Source organism: Jaculus jaculus, chromosome 1, assembly GCF_020740685.1.
Source record: "Jaculus jaculus isolate mJacJac1 chromosome 1, mJacJac1.mat.Y.cur, whole genome shotgun sequence".
Classification (NCBI taxonomy): domain Eukaryota; kingdom Metazoa; phylum Chordata; class Mammalia; order Rodentia; family Dipodidae; genus Jaculus; species Jaculus jaculus.
Genome location: NC_059102.1, coordinates 245,830,017 through 245,850,765, shown reverse-complemented (window position 1 = coordinate 245,850,765; position 20,749 = coordinate 245,830,017). Strand labels below are relative to the sequence as shown.

The following is a 20,749-nucleotide window of genomic DNA, read 5'->3' as shown; positions in this document are numbered from 1 at the left end:
GTTCAGCGCTCGCCTGTGAAGCCTAAGGACCCCGGTTCAAAGCTTGATTCCCTAGGACCCACGTTAGCCAGATGAACAAGGGGGCGCACGTGTCTGGAATTCGTTTGCAGTGGCTGGAAGCCCTGGCATGCCCATTCTCTCTCTCTCTCTCTCTCACTCACTCTCTCTCTCTCTGTCACTCTCAAATAAATAAAAATAAACAAAAAATTTTAAAAAAATAAATAAAAAATAACATCCCATGGTAATGCCCTCCCTCCCCCCACTTTCCCCTTTGAAACTCCATTCTCCATCATATCCCCTCCCCCTCTCAATCAGTCTCTCTTTTAGTTTGATGTCATGATCTTTTCTTCCTATTCTGATGGTCTTGTGTAAATAGTGTCAGGCACGGTGAGGTCATGGATATGCAGGCCATTTTGTGTCTGGAGGAGCACATTGTAAGGAGTCCTACCCTTCCTTTGGCTCTTACATTCTTTCCGCCGCCTCTTCCACAATGGACCCTGAGCCTTGGAAGGTGTGATAGAGATATTGCAGTGTTGAGCACTCCTGTCACTTCTTCTCAGCACCATGATGTCTTCTGAGTCATCCCAAGATCACTGCCATCTGAAAAGAGAAGATTCTCTACTAAAAGTGAGAATAGCATGAATGTAAGGGTATAAACATTAAGAGAAGTGCTTACTGAGCAGTTTGATAAGCATAGTATATACATTTAGCCAGACAACAGCAGATGTTACACCCCTAGGGCTCATGACTACCCCTGTTTTAAGTTTTCAGGATCAGGGATGTGTTCGCTCCCATGGAGCGGGCAGTTGGTTTCCACCATGACAGACGTGCCACTATTGCACCCGTTAGCTCATTTTGCCTGGCTGGCCAAATATAAGGCTTGCAGTGTCCACTGTTGAGTATCTTTACTGGTGATTTCTCTCTTTCCCATTGAACTACATGCAGAATGGCTTCTTCCAGCTTTCTGTCCTTAGGACTTTTGTTTTACATTTCAGCCTTTAAATTAAAAAGTTATCTGCTCTATATGTCCCTGCCTGATCCAGCCCTGTCCAGTGACCCTTCCCCCAGTTCTAAAGACCTAGACTGGGCTGGAGAGATGATTTAGCAGTTAAGATGCTTGCCAGTGAAGCCTAAGGACCCAGATTCAATTTCTCAGGACCCACATAAGCCAGATGTACATGGTGGTACATGCATCTAGATTTTGTTTGTAGTGGCTGGAGATCCTAGTGCACCCATTCTTTTTCTGCTATCTGACCCTCTCTCTGTCTCAAATAAATAAATAAAGTATTTCTTTTAAAGACCTGGACTGTTCTGGCTACATTTATCTATAATGTTCATAGTCCCTAATGGACTGTATACATAAACATGGCAGAAGTTTTCTTTTCTTCTTTCTTTCTTTCTTTCTTTCTTTCTTTCTTTCTTTCTTTCTTTCTTTCTTTCTTTCTTTCTTTCTTTTTTATGTGTGTGTGTGTGTATGTGTGTGTGGATTTTCAAGGTAAGGTCTCACTCTAGCCCAGGTTGACCTGGAATTCACTATGTAGTCTCAGGCTGGCCTCAAACTCACAGCAGTTCTCCTACCTCTACTTCCCGAGTACCAGGATTAAAGCTGTGTACCACCATGTCCAACAGAATAGTTTTCTTTTTTAACAACCCTAGGGGTCAAATCCAGAGACTTGTGCATGCCTGATAACCATTCTACTACTGAGTTTTTTTTCCCAAACCCCTAGATCCAGTCTTCCCTCACTTTTTTTTTAAATTTTTTTTTGTCATTTTAATTTATTCAAGAGAGATAGACAGAGAGAAAGAGGCAGATAAGAGAGAGAGAGAATGGGTGCGCCAGGGCTTCCAGCTGCTGCAAATGAACTCCAGATGCTTGCACCCCTTTGTGCATCTGGCTAACATGGGTCCTAGGGAATGGAGCCTCGAACCGGGGTCCTTAGGCTTCACAGGCAAGCGCTTAACCGCTAAGCCATCTCTCCAGCCCTTCCCTCACTTTTTCATACCGTCTAGTATCTATCACAATGCTTGGCATGTAGTGAGTGGTAAGTGTTGTCTCATTACTAAGTGAATGAAGAGGAGGAGGCTGTGGAGACAACCAGTGCCTACATGTTTAATACTATACTGAGTGCAGTATGTATATATATGTATGTGTGTGTGTGTATATATTCTCACAACTGATCTAGTCCTCACAGAGGAACCTGAGGCACAGAGAAACTGAACAATTGCCAAGATTTTACAGTTAACAAGTGGCAGGACTAGAATTGAATGTGGGTGGTTAGTTCCAGAACTCATGTTCTGAACCATTCCTCTATAGATTGTCTCTTTTTTTTTATGTATTTTATTTATTTAGTTATTCATTTATTTGAGAGAGAAAGAGACAGACAGTGGGAGAGAGAGAGAGAGAATGGGTGTGCCAGGACCTCCTGCCACTGCAAATGAACTCCAGATGCATGCTCCCCCTTGTGCATCTGGCTTATGTGGGTCCTGGAGAATCAAACTGGGATCCTTTTGGCTTTGCAGGCAAATGCCTTAATGGACAAGCCATCTTTCCAGCCCTCTATTATCTCTTAATTAAACTGTTTTCATGGGCAGGAGGGATGACTTAGCAGTTTAAGGCACTTGCCTATGAAGGCTAAGGATCTAGGTTCGATTCCCCAAACACACATAAGCCAGATCCTCAAGGGGATGCATGTATCTGGAGTTTGTTTGCAGTGGCTGGAAGCCCTGGTGCATCCATTCTCTATCTCTATCTGCTCCCTCCCACACATACCGGATAAGTAAATAGAAATTTTTTAAAAGTTTTCAGTACACTTTCAAGATTGATGTTGTTCCTTGAAACTGAAGAGTATTGCTATATGAGAAAAGCCACGGACAGGAAAGGCGATAGAACTCTTGCCTTTAGTCAAGCCTGCTTTGGGCAGTGAAACCTTGAAAGGGAATATATTCTGTCTGATTTGAAAACCCAGGTGTTGTTTCCCTTATAATTTATGCCTCTTCTTCTTAGAGATTCCTTCATATGTAGCACCCCATGCTTGCCTTGTCATTGTGCCAAATCAGCTACCTTCTGTGAACTACAAGTTTGGACATGCTTGGAGACCTGCCAGTTTAGCATCTTCAGCCATTGAACCCTCCTGTAGTCAGATAGTTCTTATCTACTGACATGGAAACTGTGGGATATTTAGCATGAGAGAGAGAGAGAGAACGAACATGCATGTGTATATGATAGAGATTGAACCTAGGGCCTTTGTGTATGCTAGGCAAGTAAGCACTCTACCACTGAGCTCTATCCCCAGCCCTTGTCTTCGACCCTGAGCGTTGGAAGGTGTGATACAGATACTGCAGTACTGAGCACTGCGGTCACTTCTTTCCAGCACCATGATACCTTCTGAGTCGTCCCAAGGTCACTGCCATCTGAAAAGAAGATTCTCTACCAAAAGTGAGAGTAGCATTAGTATAAGGGTATGAACATTAAGAGAAGTGCTTACTGGGCAGTTTGATAAGCATAATATATACATTTAGCCAGACAACAGCAGACGTTACACCCCTAGGGCTCATGACTACCCCTGTTTTAAGTTTTCAGTATCAGGAATGTATTCCCTCCCATGGAGCAGGCCTCCAGTCCAATTAGAGGGCAGTTGGTTTCCACTATGACATATGTGCCGCTATTGCACCCGTTGGCTCATTTGGCCTGGCTGGCCTAATATAAGGCTTGCAGTGCCCACTGTTGAGTATCTTCACTGGTGATTTCTCTCTCTTCCATTGAACTACATGCAGAATGGCTTCTTCTAGCTTTCTGTCAACTGGTCTATATGGAGGAGGTTATCAGCTCAGTTCCAGCAGGATTTCTCAGTGGCCTTGCAGCCCAAGTATGTGGAGTTTTCAGCAATAGGGTCTTATCATCTATTCCTGGTGGGAAACCAAGGGCCTCAGCAATGGCCTATGTTTGGGGGACATCAGGGACCTCCCTGGCCAACAACTCACTGGAAGGTATCCCATTCCTGGCACTGAAAATTTTCTAGCAACAATCTATAGCTCTTCAGTGTTCCATTGTCCAAAAAAGTAGGATTCCATATGATTTATTTATATCCTCTTAGATTTTGATTAGCCCTCCCTCCACCGTTCCTTTACTCCATCTCTTCCCCTGACCTCATTCTGGGCCTTTTCACCTCCATTAATCTATTCTTCTACTTACATACATACAATACCATCCTATTAAGTACCCCCTCCCGTCTTTTCTCTTCCCTTTATATCTCTTTTCTAGCTTACTGGCCTCTGCTACTGAGTTTTTCCTTCTCACACAGAAGTCCAATCATCTGTAGCTAGGATCCACATATGAGAGAACATGTAACACTTGGCTTTCTGGGCCTGGGTTACCTCACTTAGTATAATCCTTTCCAGATCCATCCATTTTCCTGCAAATTTCATAACTTAATTTTTCTTTACCGCTGAGTAGGACTCCATTGTATAAATGTGCCATATCTTCATTATCCATTCATCAGTTGAAGGACATCTAAGCTGGTTCCAGTTCCCAGCTATTGTGAATTGAGCAGCAATAAACATGGTTGAGCAAGTATTTCTAACATAATGAGAAGAGTCCTTAGGATATATGCCTAGGAGTGCTATAGCTGGGTCATATGGTAGATCAATTTTTAGCTATTTTAGGAACACACTGATTTTCACAATGGCTGGACCAGATTTCATTCCCACCAACAGTGTAGAAGGGTTCCTCTTTTTCCATATCCTCGCCAGCATTTATGATCATTTGTTTTCATGATGGTAGCCAATCTGATAGGAGTGAGATGGAATCTCAATGTAGTTTTAATCTTCATTTCCCTGATGACCAGAGATGTAGAACATTTTTTTAGATGCTTATACGCCATCCATATTTCTTCCTCTTTTGGTTTCTTGAGGTAGGATCTTACTCGAGCTCGGGCTGACCTGGAATTCACTATGTAGTTTCGGGGTGGCCTTGAACTCATGATAATCCTCCTACCTCTAGCTCCTGAGTGCTGGGATTAAAGGCATGTGCCACCACATCCTGGCTTCATACACATTGTGACCAGCCACCCTATGCTTCTGCCACCATGCCTTCCCATCATGATGAACTGTATCCATTCTTTTTGTTTATTTGTTTGATATAGAACGGGGTCTCACTTTAACCCAGACTGACCTGGTACTCACCGAGTCGTCCCAGGCTGGCCTCCATCTCACAGAGACCCTCCTACTTCTGCCTCCCAAGTACTGGCATTAAAGGCGTGTGCCACCATGCCAAGCTTGTTTCCCTTCTTTTTTAAAAACTATTTTTATTGGGCTGGAGAGATAGCTTAGCAGCTAAGCACTTGCCTGTGAAGCCTAAGGACCTTGGTTTGAGGCTCAATTCCCCAGGACCAACGTAAGCCCGATGCACAAGGTGGCGCATGCATCTGCACTTCATTTGCAGTGGCTGGAGGTCCTGGCATGCCCATTCTATCTCTGTCTTTCTGTCTGTCGCTGTCAAATAAATAAATAAAAATAAAACAAAAATTTTAAAAATACATTTTTATTTATTTATTTGAAACGGAGAGAGAGAAAGAGAGAATGGGCACGCCAGGTTCTCCAGCCACTGCAAACGAACTCCAGATGCATGTGCCATCTTGGACATCTGGCTAACATGAGCCATGGGGAATCAAACCTGCCACTGCAAATGAACTCCAGATGCATGTGCCACCTTGGGCATCTAGCTAACGTGGGTCATGGAGAATCAAACCTGTGTCCTTTAGCTTTGCAGGCAAGCTCCTTAACTGCTAAGCCATCCCTCCAGCTCTTGTATCCTTTCTTAACCATGACCTAAAAGTTCCTGTTCCCTGAAGTTGTTTGTCAGGTATTCATTCACAGCAAAGAGAGAACTAATACAGCCATCATGCCTGGCTCACATGGTTCTTACATGGGTACTGGGGAATTGAACCTAAGTCCTTTGGCTTTGCAGGCAAGCACCTTAACCACTAAGCAGTCTCTCCAGCCCTGACATGGTTCTTTAGCAGTTCCTTATTCATTTTTTATTCATTCAGCAGAGTATATATTGACTACATACTCTACGCCAGGTGAGCCTATAGCTAGTTGCAGAGAACCCAGTGGGGAACACAGCAAAGCTCTGTCTCATGGACCTGACATTCTAGAGAGGAAAATTAAACAATAGAGAAATAAATAAACCTGTCCCATGTCAGGAGTGGTAAGTACTCATGTGCTATACCTAGAGGGATAAGAGGCATCTAGTTATTTTTACATGACTCAGATGGACAGGAGAAGTTCCAGGCAGAGGGCGATGCAAGCCCAGAGGTCCTGAAGCAAATGCGAACCTGATATATAGGGAGGAGTAAGACCAGTGTGGCTTGAAAAGAGGGTAGGAGGGCTGGAGAGATGGTTTAGCGGTTAAGCGCTTGCCTGTGAAGCCTAAGGACCCCGGTTCGAGGCTCGGTTCCCCAGGTCCCACGTTAGCCAGATGCACAAGGGGGCGCACGCGTCTGGAGTTCGTTTGCAGAGGCTGGAAGCCCTGGCGTGCCCATTCTCTCTCTCTCCCTCTGTCTTTCTCTCTGTGTCTGTCGCTCTCAAATCAATAAATAAAAAATTTAAAAAAAAAGAAAAGAAAAGAAAAGAGGGTAGGAGAAAGAATAGTAGAGGTTGGCATTGGAATGGTGGTGGCCAGTCCAAATGGGACTTAGGAAGACTCTGGCTTTTCCTGTGAGTGAGATGAGAAGCCAGAGTAAAGGACTACAGTGTTTTGACTTTTTCTTCACCACTATGACTTGCTCTAAGGCAGTTTTCTCAGTGTCTCGTGAAAGCTCTTGAAGCCTGGGAGTCCCAGCAGGACTTACCTCCCATGTGTACTGGTAGAGAAGGAACTTAACTTTGAAGAAACTTGTCTTTTGCAGCCTGAAGGGATTCGACTTCATGAGCCTTGGTCATGTGCCAGGAACTCTAGAGGACTGATAAAGGTCTCAATCTCTTCCCTTAAAGAAACCTCAACAAAGTATAAAGCGGACAGGACATCAAAGTGATATGGCAGAATAAGCATGAGGGACTGAGGGGACATGACCCTGGGAGCCTGTGTTGGACATGTCAGGGCTTTAGGAAGGTTTTGTTGGTTGGGTATTAAGAAGGGAGAGGAAGATGAGACACATAATCTATTTTGATATATAGTTGAAAAAACCAGCTACCAAAGTCTCCTCTAACGTGATCTGCTCTGGGGGCATTTACCCCTCCTGTCGCTGTGGCGTCTGAAGAAAGCTATCCTAATTTGTGGGTGGTCCAGATTTAGGCACTCTGTGTTTATATGGTACTGAGTGGCAGGGAGGAACAGAAAATATAACCTTAGCTATTCCACAGTCTTTTTACTGGGAATTCAAGTTTTTCCTCTTTGTTGATGTCAAGATGTAATCTGTATAGAGAGCATTATCATTTTCCCCCAATTTCTTCTTGTTCTTGCTAAACACTATGTTGCTTGAAACCAAAGCTTGATAGGCTCTTTCATCTTTATCATTCTGTGAGAAGTAACATGATTTAAGTGCACCACAGGGAGAGGCCTGTCCTCCATCCAGCAAATAAGGTGTGCCCCAGGGGACAGTCTTTAGAGCAATGCCCAGAATTCCACATGCCTGAGCTTTTGAGGTTTGGTACAAAGCTACCACCTCTGATCCCACTGAATGATCTGAATTTATCACTGTGTAGTTGCCTAAGTGACAGCGTGACCAAGAGGAGGACTTGACCAGTGTTCTGGGAAACCCCGAGGAAGCTCAGGTCACTGCCATACTGTCTTTCCTGGAAGAATGAGTGAGTGCGCCGAGCTCACAATAACTACGGGTTACGCTGCCCGTGTGAGTAAGGTTCTTAGTCCACCAACGATGCACTCTCAGACAAGTTAGCAGGCCAGCCGAATTTTAACACAGGAAGTTTTAGGCAAAATGATGAAGATTCAGTTGGAAAATTGGAACCAACTCTAGTACCTTCTCTCCTGGAATTTTCCAAAGTCAGTTTTTCGTAATCTGGCTGCTTTATTATCTTTATTTTTATAGTTCTAATTAGGTGTGGTGTGTGCCAGCTGTTTGTGGAGTGATGTTTTTCCTTATTTCTATTGGCTCCTCTGAAGTGTTAAATTGCTTAAACTGACCTTTCAATGTTTCCAAAGCAGCCATCATCTTTCTGTCTGTGTAGCTTCCAGAAGTGACTGTGATTTAGACAATTTATTCAGTAAAGAGAAAGTCTGCCACAGTATCATTGATTAGAAGAGGCACATTGGCCCTCAGGACAGGGGTCACAAAGATAGCAGAGTGGGTTTCTGTCCTCTGGCTGAATTTAGTCTGGAAATAGTATATCAAGTCATAAATTAGTAAAAACCTTACATCATGTCTATCACTCGCCAAGGCTTTTAGAGGTGGAAGGCGATGATGTTGACTATGTCCTTAGAATTGGAGCTTTGAGACTAGGATGGGTTGACGTGTTCAGACTGGACAAATAGAACAGCTGTATATTCTCTCTACTTCTAGTGTTCAATGAGGGTCTGTCCCACTGGCCTACAGGAGAACAGCCTATGAGCTGGCTGGGCCTGGGGCCTTGACCTGAGCCCAAGGAACTTGTTTCTACCTCTAGATGGTATCAACGAGGCCATATGAAAATCCCGCTGCCCTGAAAGCATTTGGCATGAGCAAACATTCTATATTTCATAAAACTTGATGATGCTGGCAGAGTTGTTGGGAAAAGTTCATGAACCTCTTCTGATGTCAGACCTCTTCCATGATGTTCCGGGATGGCTCCTTGCAGGCAGTACCTAAGTCACTAACAGCCTCTGGCAAGCTGGAGCAGGTTTGTGAAGTGGCATCTGGGTTTGAGAATTAACCTCGAAGAGAAGGCCCTCTTCCAGACAGGATGCTTCTGCCTGGGAATCCTGACTATAGAGTTCCTGCTCAACAGCCTTACACGGAGAACTGAGGCAGAGACAGTATAATGAGGCAGAGCCAAGGAGGCAAAGGCAGATACCGGCAGGGTTCAAAGTAGGGGAAGCCTCAGTCTTCCCAACATGAAGGAATGAGCCCTCAGAGGAGGAGGCAGGGCTGGAGAGATGGCTTGGCAGATAACGTGCTTGCCTAGAAACCCAAAGGACCCACGTTTAATTCCACAGAACCTACATAAAGCCAGGTGCACAGGATGACGCATGCATCGAAAGTTCATTTGCAGTGGCTGGAGGCCCTGGTGCACCCATTCTGTCTCTCTCTCTCTCTCAAATAAGTAAACAAATACATTTTTAAAGTATGGCATACCCATAGTCTTTCTCTCAAATAATTTTTCTTTAAAAAAAAGAGGAGGAGGCAAACACTTGGGAGCCTCTCTGTGCTCATGACATGGCTCTGGGCTAGCTTCTTGTGCAGAGACTAAGCTAGCTAAACTTACATGTGTCCAGAAGGACTCCAGCCTAGCTCAAACTTGTTTCTCTGACTTCAGCTCCTACCTTGTAAATACTAAGCCTGAAAGTAGAGGTAGCTATTATATTGTTGCTTTTTTGGAGATGGCCCAAGGAATTCCTCTGGGGACTAAAATGTTTCTCCCATTAATGCTAGAGGCATGAAAGCCACTGCTGGCCTTTGGGGCCAGGGGTCTCATGTCAAAGGCAGAAGCAGTTTACCTGGTCTTATTGAAAAACAGCCCCCCAATGAGTTGAACTTTCTGTGGGATTTCCCTTCCCTGTGAATTACAAGTTTAATAGATGTACAACTTGATTAAATGCCAGTGCATCACAGATGCAATTATATTTAAGAACAGCTCCTTCTAATCTCTCTGCCATCACTGATTAATTAAACACTTTGAACTCTGCCCAACTGTTTGAAAGCTGTGAAAAATACAACCTGCATAGTTAAAATTTCTGCACAAGCCTATTTCCTCATTTGTGCCTATATTCACCATTCTCTGAACATAATGCGTATTTATATGTATGTCCAAATACACGATCTGGCTATTTTTTTATCATAGTTGGAAATCCTTCTACTGTTGGCCAAGAAATACAGGCACACAGTAAATCCAATAACAAAAGTATGTGAATAACTGAATAATATAAACATTCTTTCTGATAATTACTGTCACAGGTTACACTTACATAAGCTATGTGCCTTTTTTCTTTCTTTCTTTAAAAATTTTTTGTTATTTTTATTTGAGACAGAGAGAGAGAGAGTCTGCAAGAGAATGGGTGTGCCAGTGCCTTTAGCCACTGCAAACAAACTCGACATATGCGCCACCTTGTGCATGTGGCTTACGCAGGACCAGGGGAATCGAACCTGGATCCTTAGGCTTCCCAGGGTAGGGTTTTAACTGCTAAGCCATCTCTACAGCCTTCTTTTTTTTTCTTTCTTTTAAATTTTTTTGTTTTTTTGAGGGAGGGTCTCACTCTAGCCCAGGTTGACCTGGAATTCACTATGGAGTCTCAGGATGGCCTCAAACTCACGGTGATCCTCCTACTTCTGCCTCCCAAGTGCTGGGGTGAAAGGCATGTTGCCACCACGCCTGGCTGGCTTGCCTGCTTGCTTGCTTGCTTTTTTTTTTTTTTTGAGGTAGCATCTCACTCTAGCTCAGGATGACCTGGAGTTCACTACATAGTCTTAGGATGGCCTCAAACTCACAGCAATCCTCCTGCCTCTGCCTCCCAAGTGCTGGAATTAAAAGCATGCATAACATACCTGGCCACCCAGTTATTTTTCCCACCTTTTTATTTAATTATTTATAATTTTTGTTTTTCTTTCTTTTCTTTTCCCTTTATTTATTATTATTATTATTATTATTATTATTATTTTGGCTTTAACTCACAGCAATCCTCCTACCTCAGCCTCCTGAGTGCTGGGATTAAAGGTGTACACCACCATGCCTAGCAATTTTCCCTACTTTTTTTTTTTTTTTTTTTGTGTGTGTGCATGCATGCGTGTGGTTTTTCTAGCCCAGGCTGACCTGGAATTCACTGTGTAGTCTCAGGGTGCCCTTGAACTCACTGTGGTCCTCCTACCTCTGCCTCCCTAGTACTGGGATTAAAGGCATGCACCACCACACCTGGCTAATTTTTCCCATCTTTAAAGAGGTATTTGCATTTGACCTTGCCTGTTTTGAAATACATATTTCATATACATCTTTTCATTCCCATTCCCTGATCTTCCCCGTGAATTTCCAACCAGAATTTGTCCTTTTCCAGAATAACCAGATGGTCTCAGGACTTTATGAGATCTCACCTTCTTTATGAACATGGAGTCAAATCCACCTCTCTCTAGGCCACATTGCTCTCGATGAATATGTAACAAGTTGAAAGGCTATAGGTACTTGTCCAGTCTTGATTTTTATCGACTACTTCTTCCCTCACCCTCCTAGGTGACAGCTTGCCTGATAGCTGTGGCGAAAACAGACCGTGAAGTTCAAGTGCGCAGAGCTGCCATCCATGTGATTGTGTTGCTGCTTCGGGGACTCAGCCAGAAATCTACCGAGGTAAGTCAGTCTCCCCCTTTGCTGCCTCTTTGGTTGTTTTAAATTTTTTTAAAAAATTTAGTTATTTATTTGACAAAGAGAAAGAGAGAAGGAGGGAGAGAAAATGGGCATGCCAGGGCAGACGAACTCCAGACACATGCGCCACCTTGTGCATCTGGCTGATATGGGTCCTGGAGAATTGAATCTGGGTCCTTTGGCTTTGAAAGCAAACGCCTTAACCTCTAAGCCATCCCTCCAGCCCCTCTTTGATTTAAAAGAATATAAGTATTTACTTATTTATTTGAGAAAGAGGAAGATAGAGAAAGAAAGAATGGGTGTGCCAGGGCCTCCTGCCACTGTAAATGGACTCCAGATGCATGCCCCACCATGTGCATCTGGCTTATGTGAGACCTGGAGAATCTAACCTGCGTCCTTAGACTTTGCAGGCAAGCACCTTAACTGCCAAGCCATCTCTCCAGCCCCCTCTTTGATTTTTTGATTTTGGGGTTTTGTTTGGTTTTGTCTTCAGCCTTCCCTTTGCCAAAGCAGGCTTAAACCTTTTGCTTAGATAAATTCATGCAAATGAATCAGTCAGCATGGGCTCTGTAGCATGAAAATGATGCTGATTGCTTCTATTTCTTTTGTAAAATACTGAGGGGAAAAAAATGCACACATTCACAGATGGAGGCAATGAATCCTGGCACACTGCTCATGGGGGCAGGTTCCCAGGTAAGCCAGTTAGAACCTACTAACCCTGTCTAAGCAGCCTGAACTCCAGTGACTTGTCTTCCTGACTCATTCCATTGTTCATGCTGGGTTACTGAAAAGCTTCATTTAAAAGGCTTCCTTTCTAGCTCTGAATTCAACCCATGAAAATTTTGTTGCTACATAAATGACATGTTCTTCCTTACCCAAATGGGTTTGGCTAGATTTCTCCCCAGTGTATGGCCAGTACAGGAAGAAAGTTTATATACCTGTACGTGTGCTAAGAATGACTGAACTCAAAATTAATTTTCTTCTTGATTCTATAGGAAACTTTTATTCCCAACTGACTTCAGATAAAGAGTTTGCGTTAGTAATTCATTGCCTGGCATCTACAGCACTCTCACCTGTGGTTTGCACATCGGTATTTAACTGAGCATCCGGGTAGCCATCATAAGAGTGATTGTTTTGTCACACACAGAGGCTTTATTCATGCCTGTATTTTACCATATCAGGTTCCTTATACCTATTTGTACAAGCATGGACTCGTCAGTTATCCCCTTGTGTCCCTACAAAGCCACATTTTCTATAAGGGCCTGCTTGCTATTGTTCAGTCGAGTCACCAGGCCATTGAATTTCCAAATGGCCACTTCTCCGTTCTTTGTCCTCAGCTGCATTTCTCTCTCTTCTCATCTGCTTTGTCTAGACTAAGGCTTGGGGTGAATGAACTTTTCTGGTGTGAACATGTTCAATTACAAATTATAAAAACCTGACTACAATGGCCTCAACAAGCGAGGATTTGTTCTTGCAATATCACAAGAAACATGTCGTTTTTGTCAGCAGCTCAGCAGCAGCAAGCAGGGCCAATATTTCTGTAAGATGATAGCCCTTTGTCTACTGCCGGGAGGCCTGCTGCTGCTCCAGCTGTGGACGCCTGACTGGCTTACGTGAGTTAAGAAGGAAGATGGGAGCCAGGCCTGGCAGCACGCGCCTGAAATTCCAGCACTTGGGAGATAGAGGATAGAGGATCAGGGGTTCAAGATCATCATTGGCTACATACTGAGTGTAAGGCCAACCTAAGGGACATGTGACTCTGTCTTAAAAAAAAGAGGAAGAACTGGACTGAAGGAAAATGGGAAAAGGGAAGTCCTAGGCATTTTCATATACTTGTTTCTTGGAGAATTAGAAGATTCCTAGAGCCCCACCACCAATTGGCTTCTATTTTATTTCATTGCCCAGAATGCTCACGTAATTACTCCCCACTGTATGTAGCTGCCACATGCCTGCTCTGAACAAAACTTAGTTTAGTTGAAATGGATATTGGGGAGGTGACACAAAGGGAAATGGGGAAGCATGGTCTGGCTGACTCAGAAGCTTTTTTTTTTTTTTAATTTTTATTAACATTTTCCATGATTATAAAATATATCCCATGGTAATTCCCTCCCTTCCCACCCCCACACTTTCCCATTTGAAATTCCATTCTCCATCATATTACCTCCCCATTACAATCATTGTAATTACATATATACAATATCAACCTATTAAGTATCCTCCTCCCTTCCTTTCTCTACCCTTTATGTCTCCTTTTTACCTTACTGGCCTCTGCTACTAAGTATTTTCATTCTCATGCAGAAGCCCAATCATCTGTAGCTAGGATCCACATATGAGAGAGAACATGTGGCGCTTGGCTTTCTGGGCCTGGGTTACCTCACTTAGTATAATACTTTCCAGATCCATCCATTTTTCTGCAAATTTCATAACTTCATTTTTCTTTACCACTGAGTAGAACTCCATTGTATAAATGTGTCACATCTTCATTATCCACTCATCTGTTGAGGGACATCTAGGCTGGTTCCATTTCCCAGCTATTATAAATTGTGACTCAGAAGCTTTTGTAGAGGTAGAATTCCTTGGTATCTGGAAGTTCTTACCTGGAGGGCTTAGACTGGGGACATGTGGATCATAACTTGATAATTCATATAGCTAAATGAATTGTTCAGAACCTGCCATAGAAGATGGAATTAAGAAAGATGAGTAGGTACTTTTATTGTTGTTTTGTTTTGTTTTTCACAATAGGGTCTCACTCTAGCCCCGGCTAAACTAGAATTCACTCTGTAGTCTCAGGTTGGCCTCAAACTCACAGAGGTCCTCCCCCCTCTGCCTCCCAAGTACTGGGGTTAAAGGTGTGCGCCACCATGACCAGCATTTATTTATTTATTTATTTTTATTGACAATTTCCATGACTGTAAACAATATCCCATGGTAATTCCCTCCTCCCTCCCCCCACTTTCCCCTTCAAAACTCCACCCTCCATCATATACCCTCCCCTTCTCAATCAGTCTCTCTTTTATTTTGATTTCATGATCTTTTCCTCCGATTATGATGGTCTTGTGTAGGCAGTGTCAGGCACTGTGAAGTCATGGATATCCAGGCTCTCGTTTTTTTTTTTTAAATCATTGTTAAAATCTGTAGGCTGAGGAAGTAGCCCACTGATAGAGTGCTTGCTTAGCACATGGAGACCCTGGGTTCAATCACCAGCTAGGCAGGTGCTCTACCATTGAGCTACATCTCCAGTCAATGTCATTGTTACTTATGTAAATTACTAATAGCTGAGGAAATTGGATAAAGGAAATATAGAAATTCTATATTACACTTTTGCAACTTTTCTGTAAGTCTAAAATTACTTAACAATAAAAATATATTTAGGGCTAGAGAGATGGCTTAGCAGTTAAGGCACTTGCCTACAAAGCCAAATGATCCTGTTCAATTCCCGAGGACCCACATAAGGCAGATGCACAAGGTAATGCATGCATCTGGAGTTCATTTGCAGTAGGTGAAGGCCCTTTCTCTCTCTCTCTCAAATAAATAAAAATATAATATATACATATTTATATTTTTATTTAATGGGCCAGGCACAGTGGCACATATCTTTAATCACGGCACTTGGGTGGCAGAGGCAGGAGGATTGTTGAGTTTGAGGCCACTCTGAGACCTAAGACTACATAGTGAATTTCAGGTCCACCTGGCAAGACCCTACCTTGGGGAAAAAAAAAAAAAAAAAATATATATATATATATATATATATATATATATATATATATATATATTGAAATGAAAAAATATTTGTGGCAGTAGGTTTTTTGTTTGTTTTCTTAAATTTTTCTAATATTTATTTATGTGAGAAAGAGACAGAAGGAGGGAGAGTGATACAGAGAGAATGGGCACACCAGGGCCTCCAGCCTCTGCAAATGAACTCCAGATGCAGTGCACCACCATATATACATCTGGCTTATGTGGCTACTGGATAATCAAACATGAGTCATTAGGTTTCACAGGCAAGCACCTTAACTGCTAAGCTATCTCTTCTGCCTGGCAGAAGGTTTTGTCACTTTTTTAATTTTTTTTAAAATTTTTATTTATTTATTTGACAGAGAAAGAGAGAGGGAGAGAGAGAGAGAAGGAGGGAGAGAGAATGGGCGCACCAGTGCCTCCAACCACTACAAACAAACTCCAGATGCATGCACCCCTTGTGCACCTGGCTAATGTGGGTCCTGGGGAATTGAACCTGGATCCTTTGGCTTTGCAGGCAAACGCTTTAACTGCTAAGCCATCCCTCCAGCCCCACTTTTTTATATACATAATTTTATTTACTTTTTTGCAAGCACACAGAGAGAGAGAATAAGGATGAGCATGCTAGGGCCTTGTGCCCCTACAAACTCCAAACCTATGTGCCACTTTGTGCATCTTGCTTTATATGGGTACTGGGGAATCAAACCCTGGCCTTCAGACTTTGCAGGCAAGTGTCTTTAACTGCTGAGCCATCTCTCCAGCCCCGGTTTCTGTCAGTTTGAACAAGCATGCCAATGGAAAACCTCTCTCCTAGTCTCCAAACAACATCTAGTCAGCATTCACTGAAACTTATGAATTGTGCTTACTCAGTGAACAAAGAAGAGGAAATGGGATTGGACGCACGGGTGCTTCCTCTTCCTGCTGCATCCTTGAGAGCAGGTGTGTTCAATCTTGTAATCGTAGGTGTCATTGCAATCAGGGCCACTGTAATGAGAAGCGGAGACGACCGCAAAGCTTTCAAGCTGGGATTTCTCTTTGTAGCTCCCTTTAGCCCCCAGGAACAGCTGAAGTGAAAATGCTGCTTTGCTGATGAGTTTTATGTTTGCTTTTCTTTCCTTCTAATCACCATCATCTCTCAAGCTATAGAATGCCAAAAGATAATTCGGGGTTTCAGTGAATTCTCTGTTGCTTATGGACGAGCTGGCCAAGGCCCTCTGTGGCTATGGCAGCCGGGAAGAGAGGCACGGGAGGGAGCCATCGCTGCCTCCAGCTCATAAGGTAAATGGGAAGGTAGTTTTTACCTTGTTCCCGTTTAAAGAGGCCAAAGTTGGTTGTTTTTTGTTCTGTTTTGTTGGTTTTTTAGTTTTTTGAGACAGGGTCTCACTCTAGCTCAGGCTGACCTGAAATTCACTGTGTAGTCTCAGGGTGGCCTCAAACTCTGGGTGATCCTCCTACCTCTGCCTCCCGAGTGTTGAGATTAAAGGCGTGCACCACCGCACCTGGATGTAGCTAGAGTTTTGTTTGGTGTTGCTAACCTAATATCTACACTGAAAAGTCATAATACACGAACTTTCTTGGCTTAACTTTATGTTTTAGCCTTGGGATCCTATCAGTTATAGAGCTTGAAGCCTAGTTGAAATGCCAATAGTACCTTTCTTTAGACTCATTCTACCTTATCCTTCCTGAAAAAGAAGTTTACTAGGAATCCCCAGGAGAGGAGTGTGGCATGCTGAAACCTGCATTTGATGTTGGTCTTGAAGTTAAGAGCAAACTTTCTCAACACACACACACACACACACACACACACACACACACACACACAGTGAATGTAGCAACAGTATGAGCTTGGCTCTTAACCACCCCACTCTTCCCGAGCTTGATCTTTGCCCAGTGACGTATTTTTTCTACATATTGTAGATGTTTAAAATACTCACATTCAGACATAAAGGGAAGAGAAAGGAAGGGAGGAGGGTACTTAATAGGTTGATATTGTATATATGTAAGTACAATGATTGTAATGGGGAGGTAATATGAAGGAGAATGGAATTTCAAAGGGGAAAGTGGGGGGGGAGGGGAGGGAATTACCATGGGATTTTTTTTTATAATCATGGAAAATGCTAATAAAAATTTAAAAGAGAAAAAAAACAATAAAATACTCACATTCACGGCTGGGCGTAGTGATGCCTGCCTTTAATCCCAGCACTCAAGAGGCAGAGCTAGAAGGATCACCATGAGCTCAAGGCCACCCTGAGAGTACATAGTGAATACCAGGTCTGCCTGGGCTAGAGTGAGACCCTTCCTTGAAAAAAGAAAAAAAATCCACATTCATAAATTTCAGAAACAATACTTGGGGCAGTAGTAGTTGAGCATGAGCTTGCCGAGCTGGAACTCTGCAGACAGTATTCATAATGGCCGGGTCCATACTGGCTGGATGTAACGTAATGAAGCGAGAAATTCCCTGAGACCCACGCCGCAGAGGAGTAAGAGAGCGGGCAGATTCTTACGGGGCATCCAGGCTTAGAAGAGAAGACGTACATCGTGACTTCCCGCTTCCTTGGTTTTTAATGGAGGGGCAAGGTCGAAAGTTATTTGGAAAAGCCTGCAGTAGTGCAGGGGCTGTATGTAGCAAAGCAGTCGGCTTTCTTGGCCTGGGCATGGGAAGACGGGATCTAGGGAAACCACAGCTGTGGGAGAGAGGAGCGGTCCTGCTAAAAAGAGATCCAGATAGAGGAGTCCCAAATCCTGTCTGCTTACGTCTACAGCTAACCTGTGAAGCAAGCTAAATAATTACCACTTAAAAAACAAGGGGCTGGGGAGATGGCTCAGCAAGTAAGAAGATTTGCTGCGGGAGCACATGAGGACCTGAGTTTGACCCCTATCACCCACATATAAAAAGGCATGACCACACACACCTGTAATCCCAGTGCTGAGGAGAGCGGAGACCAGAGAATCATGGGGGCTCTAGGATCAGTTAGAGACTCCATCCCAAGAAGATAAACCAGAGACATTTGTGCATGCACACACACACACACACCCCCCACACAAGCATGAATATATATACTGTTCATAACACACACACACGTACACACACACAGGTCTGGTATGTAGCCGAGTGGCAGAATACTTAGCATGTACAAAACCCTGGATTCAATCTCCAGCACTGTAAAAAGAGGAAGAAGAGAGAAAATTTAAAAAAAAATCTCATTGGAAGACAGAATCTATAGTATCCACCATTTCATATTTGTGATATCCAAGTTTTAATCCAAAATTATGGGTTTTGAAATTTGAAACATTTTTAAATATAAAATGAAAGACAAGGAAAATGTAATTTATTTTCAAGAGAAAAGAAAATCAGGGCTGGAGTGATGGCTAAGCGGCCAAGCCTAATGACCTGAGTTCAGTTCCCCAACATCTATATAAATCAAATGCACAGAGCCGTGCATACATCTGGAGTTCCTTTGCAATGGCTGGAGGCCCTGACATGCCCATACTCACTCTCTCTATTTGCAAATAAATAAGTAAAGATTCTGTCCAGGCGTGGTGGCACACACCTTTAATCCCAGCACTCAGGAGGCAGAGGTAGGAGGATCACCATGAGTTCAAGGCTACCCGGAGACTATAGTGAATTCCAGGTCAGCTTGAGCTAGAGTGGGACCCTACCTCAAAAAAACAAACAAACAAAAATAATATTTATTTATTTATTAGAGAGAAAGAGGCAGAGAGAGAATGGGCACACCAGGGCATTAAGCCACTGCAAATGAACTACAGACTCCTGTGCCACCTTGTGTATCTGGCTTACATGGGTCCTGGGGAATCAACCTACAGTTCTTTGGCTTTGTAGGCAAACACCTTAACTGCTAAGCCATCTCTCCAGCCTTCAGATGAGGTTTTTGAGGCAGATATTATAATTATCATTAAAGAAGCAAATGTTCTTATAATTAATAAGGAAATCTCAGAAAATAGAATTTTTTAAACCAACTAGAAGTTCTAGAACCATAAAAAATGTGATTTCTGAAATTTAAAAAAAATCACTGGCTAGAATTAAAAGCAGAAAGAAGATAACCATGAAAATAAGTAAATTTGAAGATAGAAGTTATCTAATATGAACAGAGATTTTTAAAAAAAAGAAGCATTTATGTGACACCAACGGACCTGCCATGAAAGATGTGCACACTGCTGTAATAGTGGCATGACTTTATGACTGTTATTGGGTTATCCAACCACGTTCTTCTTCATCGTCATCATTATTATTACTGAGAATTTTAGTGCATGCACATACTGTTGTAGTTTTGTAATAGGAAGGACATAATCCTATTATCTTCTTTCTTTAAAAATTGTAGTCTTCAGCTGGGCATAGTGGTGCATGCCTTTAATCCCAGCACTCGGGAGGCAGAAGTAGGAGGATCACCTTGAGTTCAAGGCAACTCTGAGACTATATAGTGAATTCCAGGTAAGCCTGGGCTAGAGTGAGACCCTACCTCAAAAAACAAACAAAAAAGTTGTAAATTTTTGGGTTAAAGAGATGGCTTAGTGGTTAAGGCACTTGCCTGCAAAGCCTAAGGACCCAGGCTCAACTCCCCAGAACCCAGGTAAGCCAGATGCACAAGGTCACGCATGCACACAAAGTCATGCATGTACACAAGGTGATACACATGTCTGGAATACAATTGCAATGACTAGAGGCCCTGGCACACCAATTCTCTCTCTCTTATAAAAAAAAAAGTATAATTTTTTGAGAGAGGAGTTTGAAGCAAAGTCTCACTCTAGCCCAGGCTGATCTGTAACTCACTCTGTAGCCTAGACTGGCCTTGAACTCATGGCACTACACCTACTTCACCCTCCTGAGTACTGGGATTAAAGGTGTGCACCACTATGCCCAGCCTCTAGCACCCAATTTTGTCCTCGTTCCCCAACCCCAATTCCATTGAGCACCCTCCTCTTTCCAAATAGTCCTTCTCTTTTGATGATTCATTCTTTTTATCCTTCATCCTCTATATTAAAATGTTGGTAGAGGCTGGGCATGATGGATACTCCTTTAGTCCCAGTATTTGGGAGGCAGATGTAGAAGGATCACTGTGGATTCAAGGCCAGTTTGGGACTACAGAGTGAGTTCCAAGTCAGCCTGGGCTAGAGTGAGACCCTACCTAGAAAAAAGAAAAGAGGGAGTTCAGTAGAAGTGGGAGGGGGACAAGAGTAGGTAATAGGGGATAAATATGATCAAAATCCAATGTATATCCTTGTATGAAGTTGACCAGAAGATTTAAATGTAGAAAAAATCTTTTTAAAAAAATGCTTGGGGGGCTGGAGAGATGGCTTAGCGGTTAAGTGCTTGCCTGTGAAGCCTAAGGACCCCGGTTCAAGGCTCGGTTCCCCAGGTCCCACGTTAGCCAGATGCACAAGGGGGCGCACGCGTCTGGAGTTTGTTTGCAGTGGCTGGAAGCCCTGGCACGCCCATTCTATCTCTCTCCCTCTATCTGTCTTTCTCCCTGTGTCTGTCGCTCTCAAATAAATA

The 20,749-nt window shown here is 43.1% G+C and overlaps 1 protein-coding gene across 3 annotated transcripts in view; it reads left to right on the top strand.

Moving 5' to 3' along the window:
* The window catches only part of Tango6 (transport and golgi organization 6 homolog), a 250,673-nt gene that overhangs the window by 197,142 nt on the left and 32,782 nt on the right, over positions 1-20,749 (top strand). For all 3 annotated transcript variants that reach the window (XM_045161723.1, XM_004661659.2, XR_006639598.1), the window contains one exon: positions 11,374-11,487. In XM_045161723.1, the coding sequence (XP_045017658.1) occupies positions 11,374-11,487 (114 nt within the window). The remainder of the gene's footprint in view (positions 1-11,373; positions 11,488-20,749) is intronic.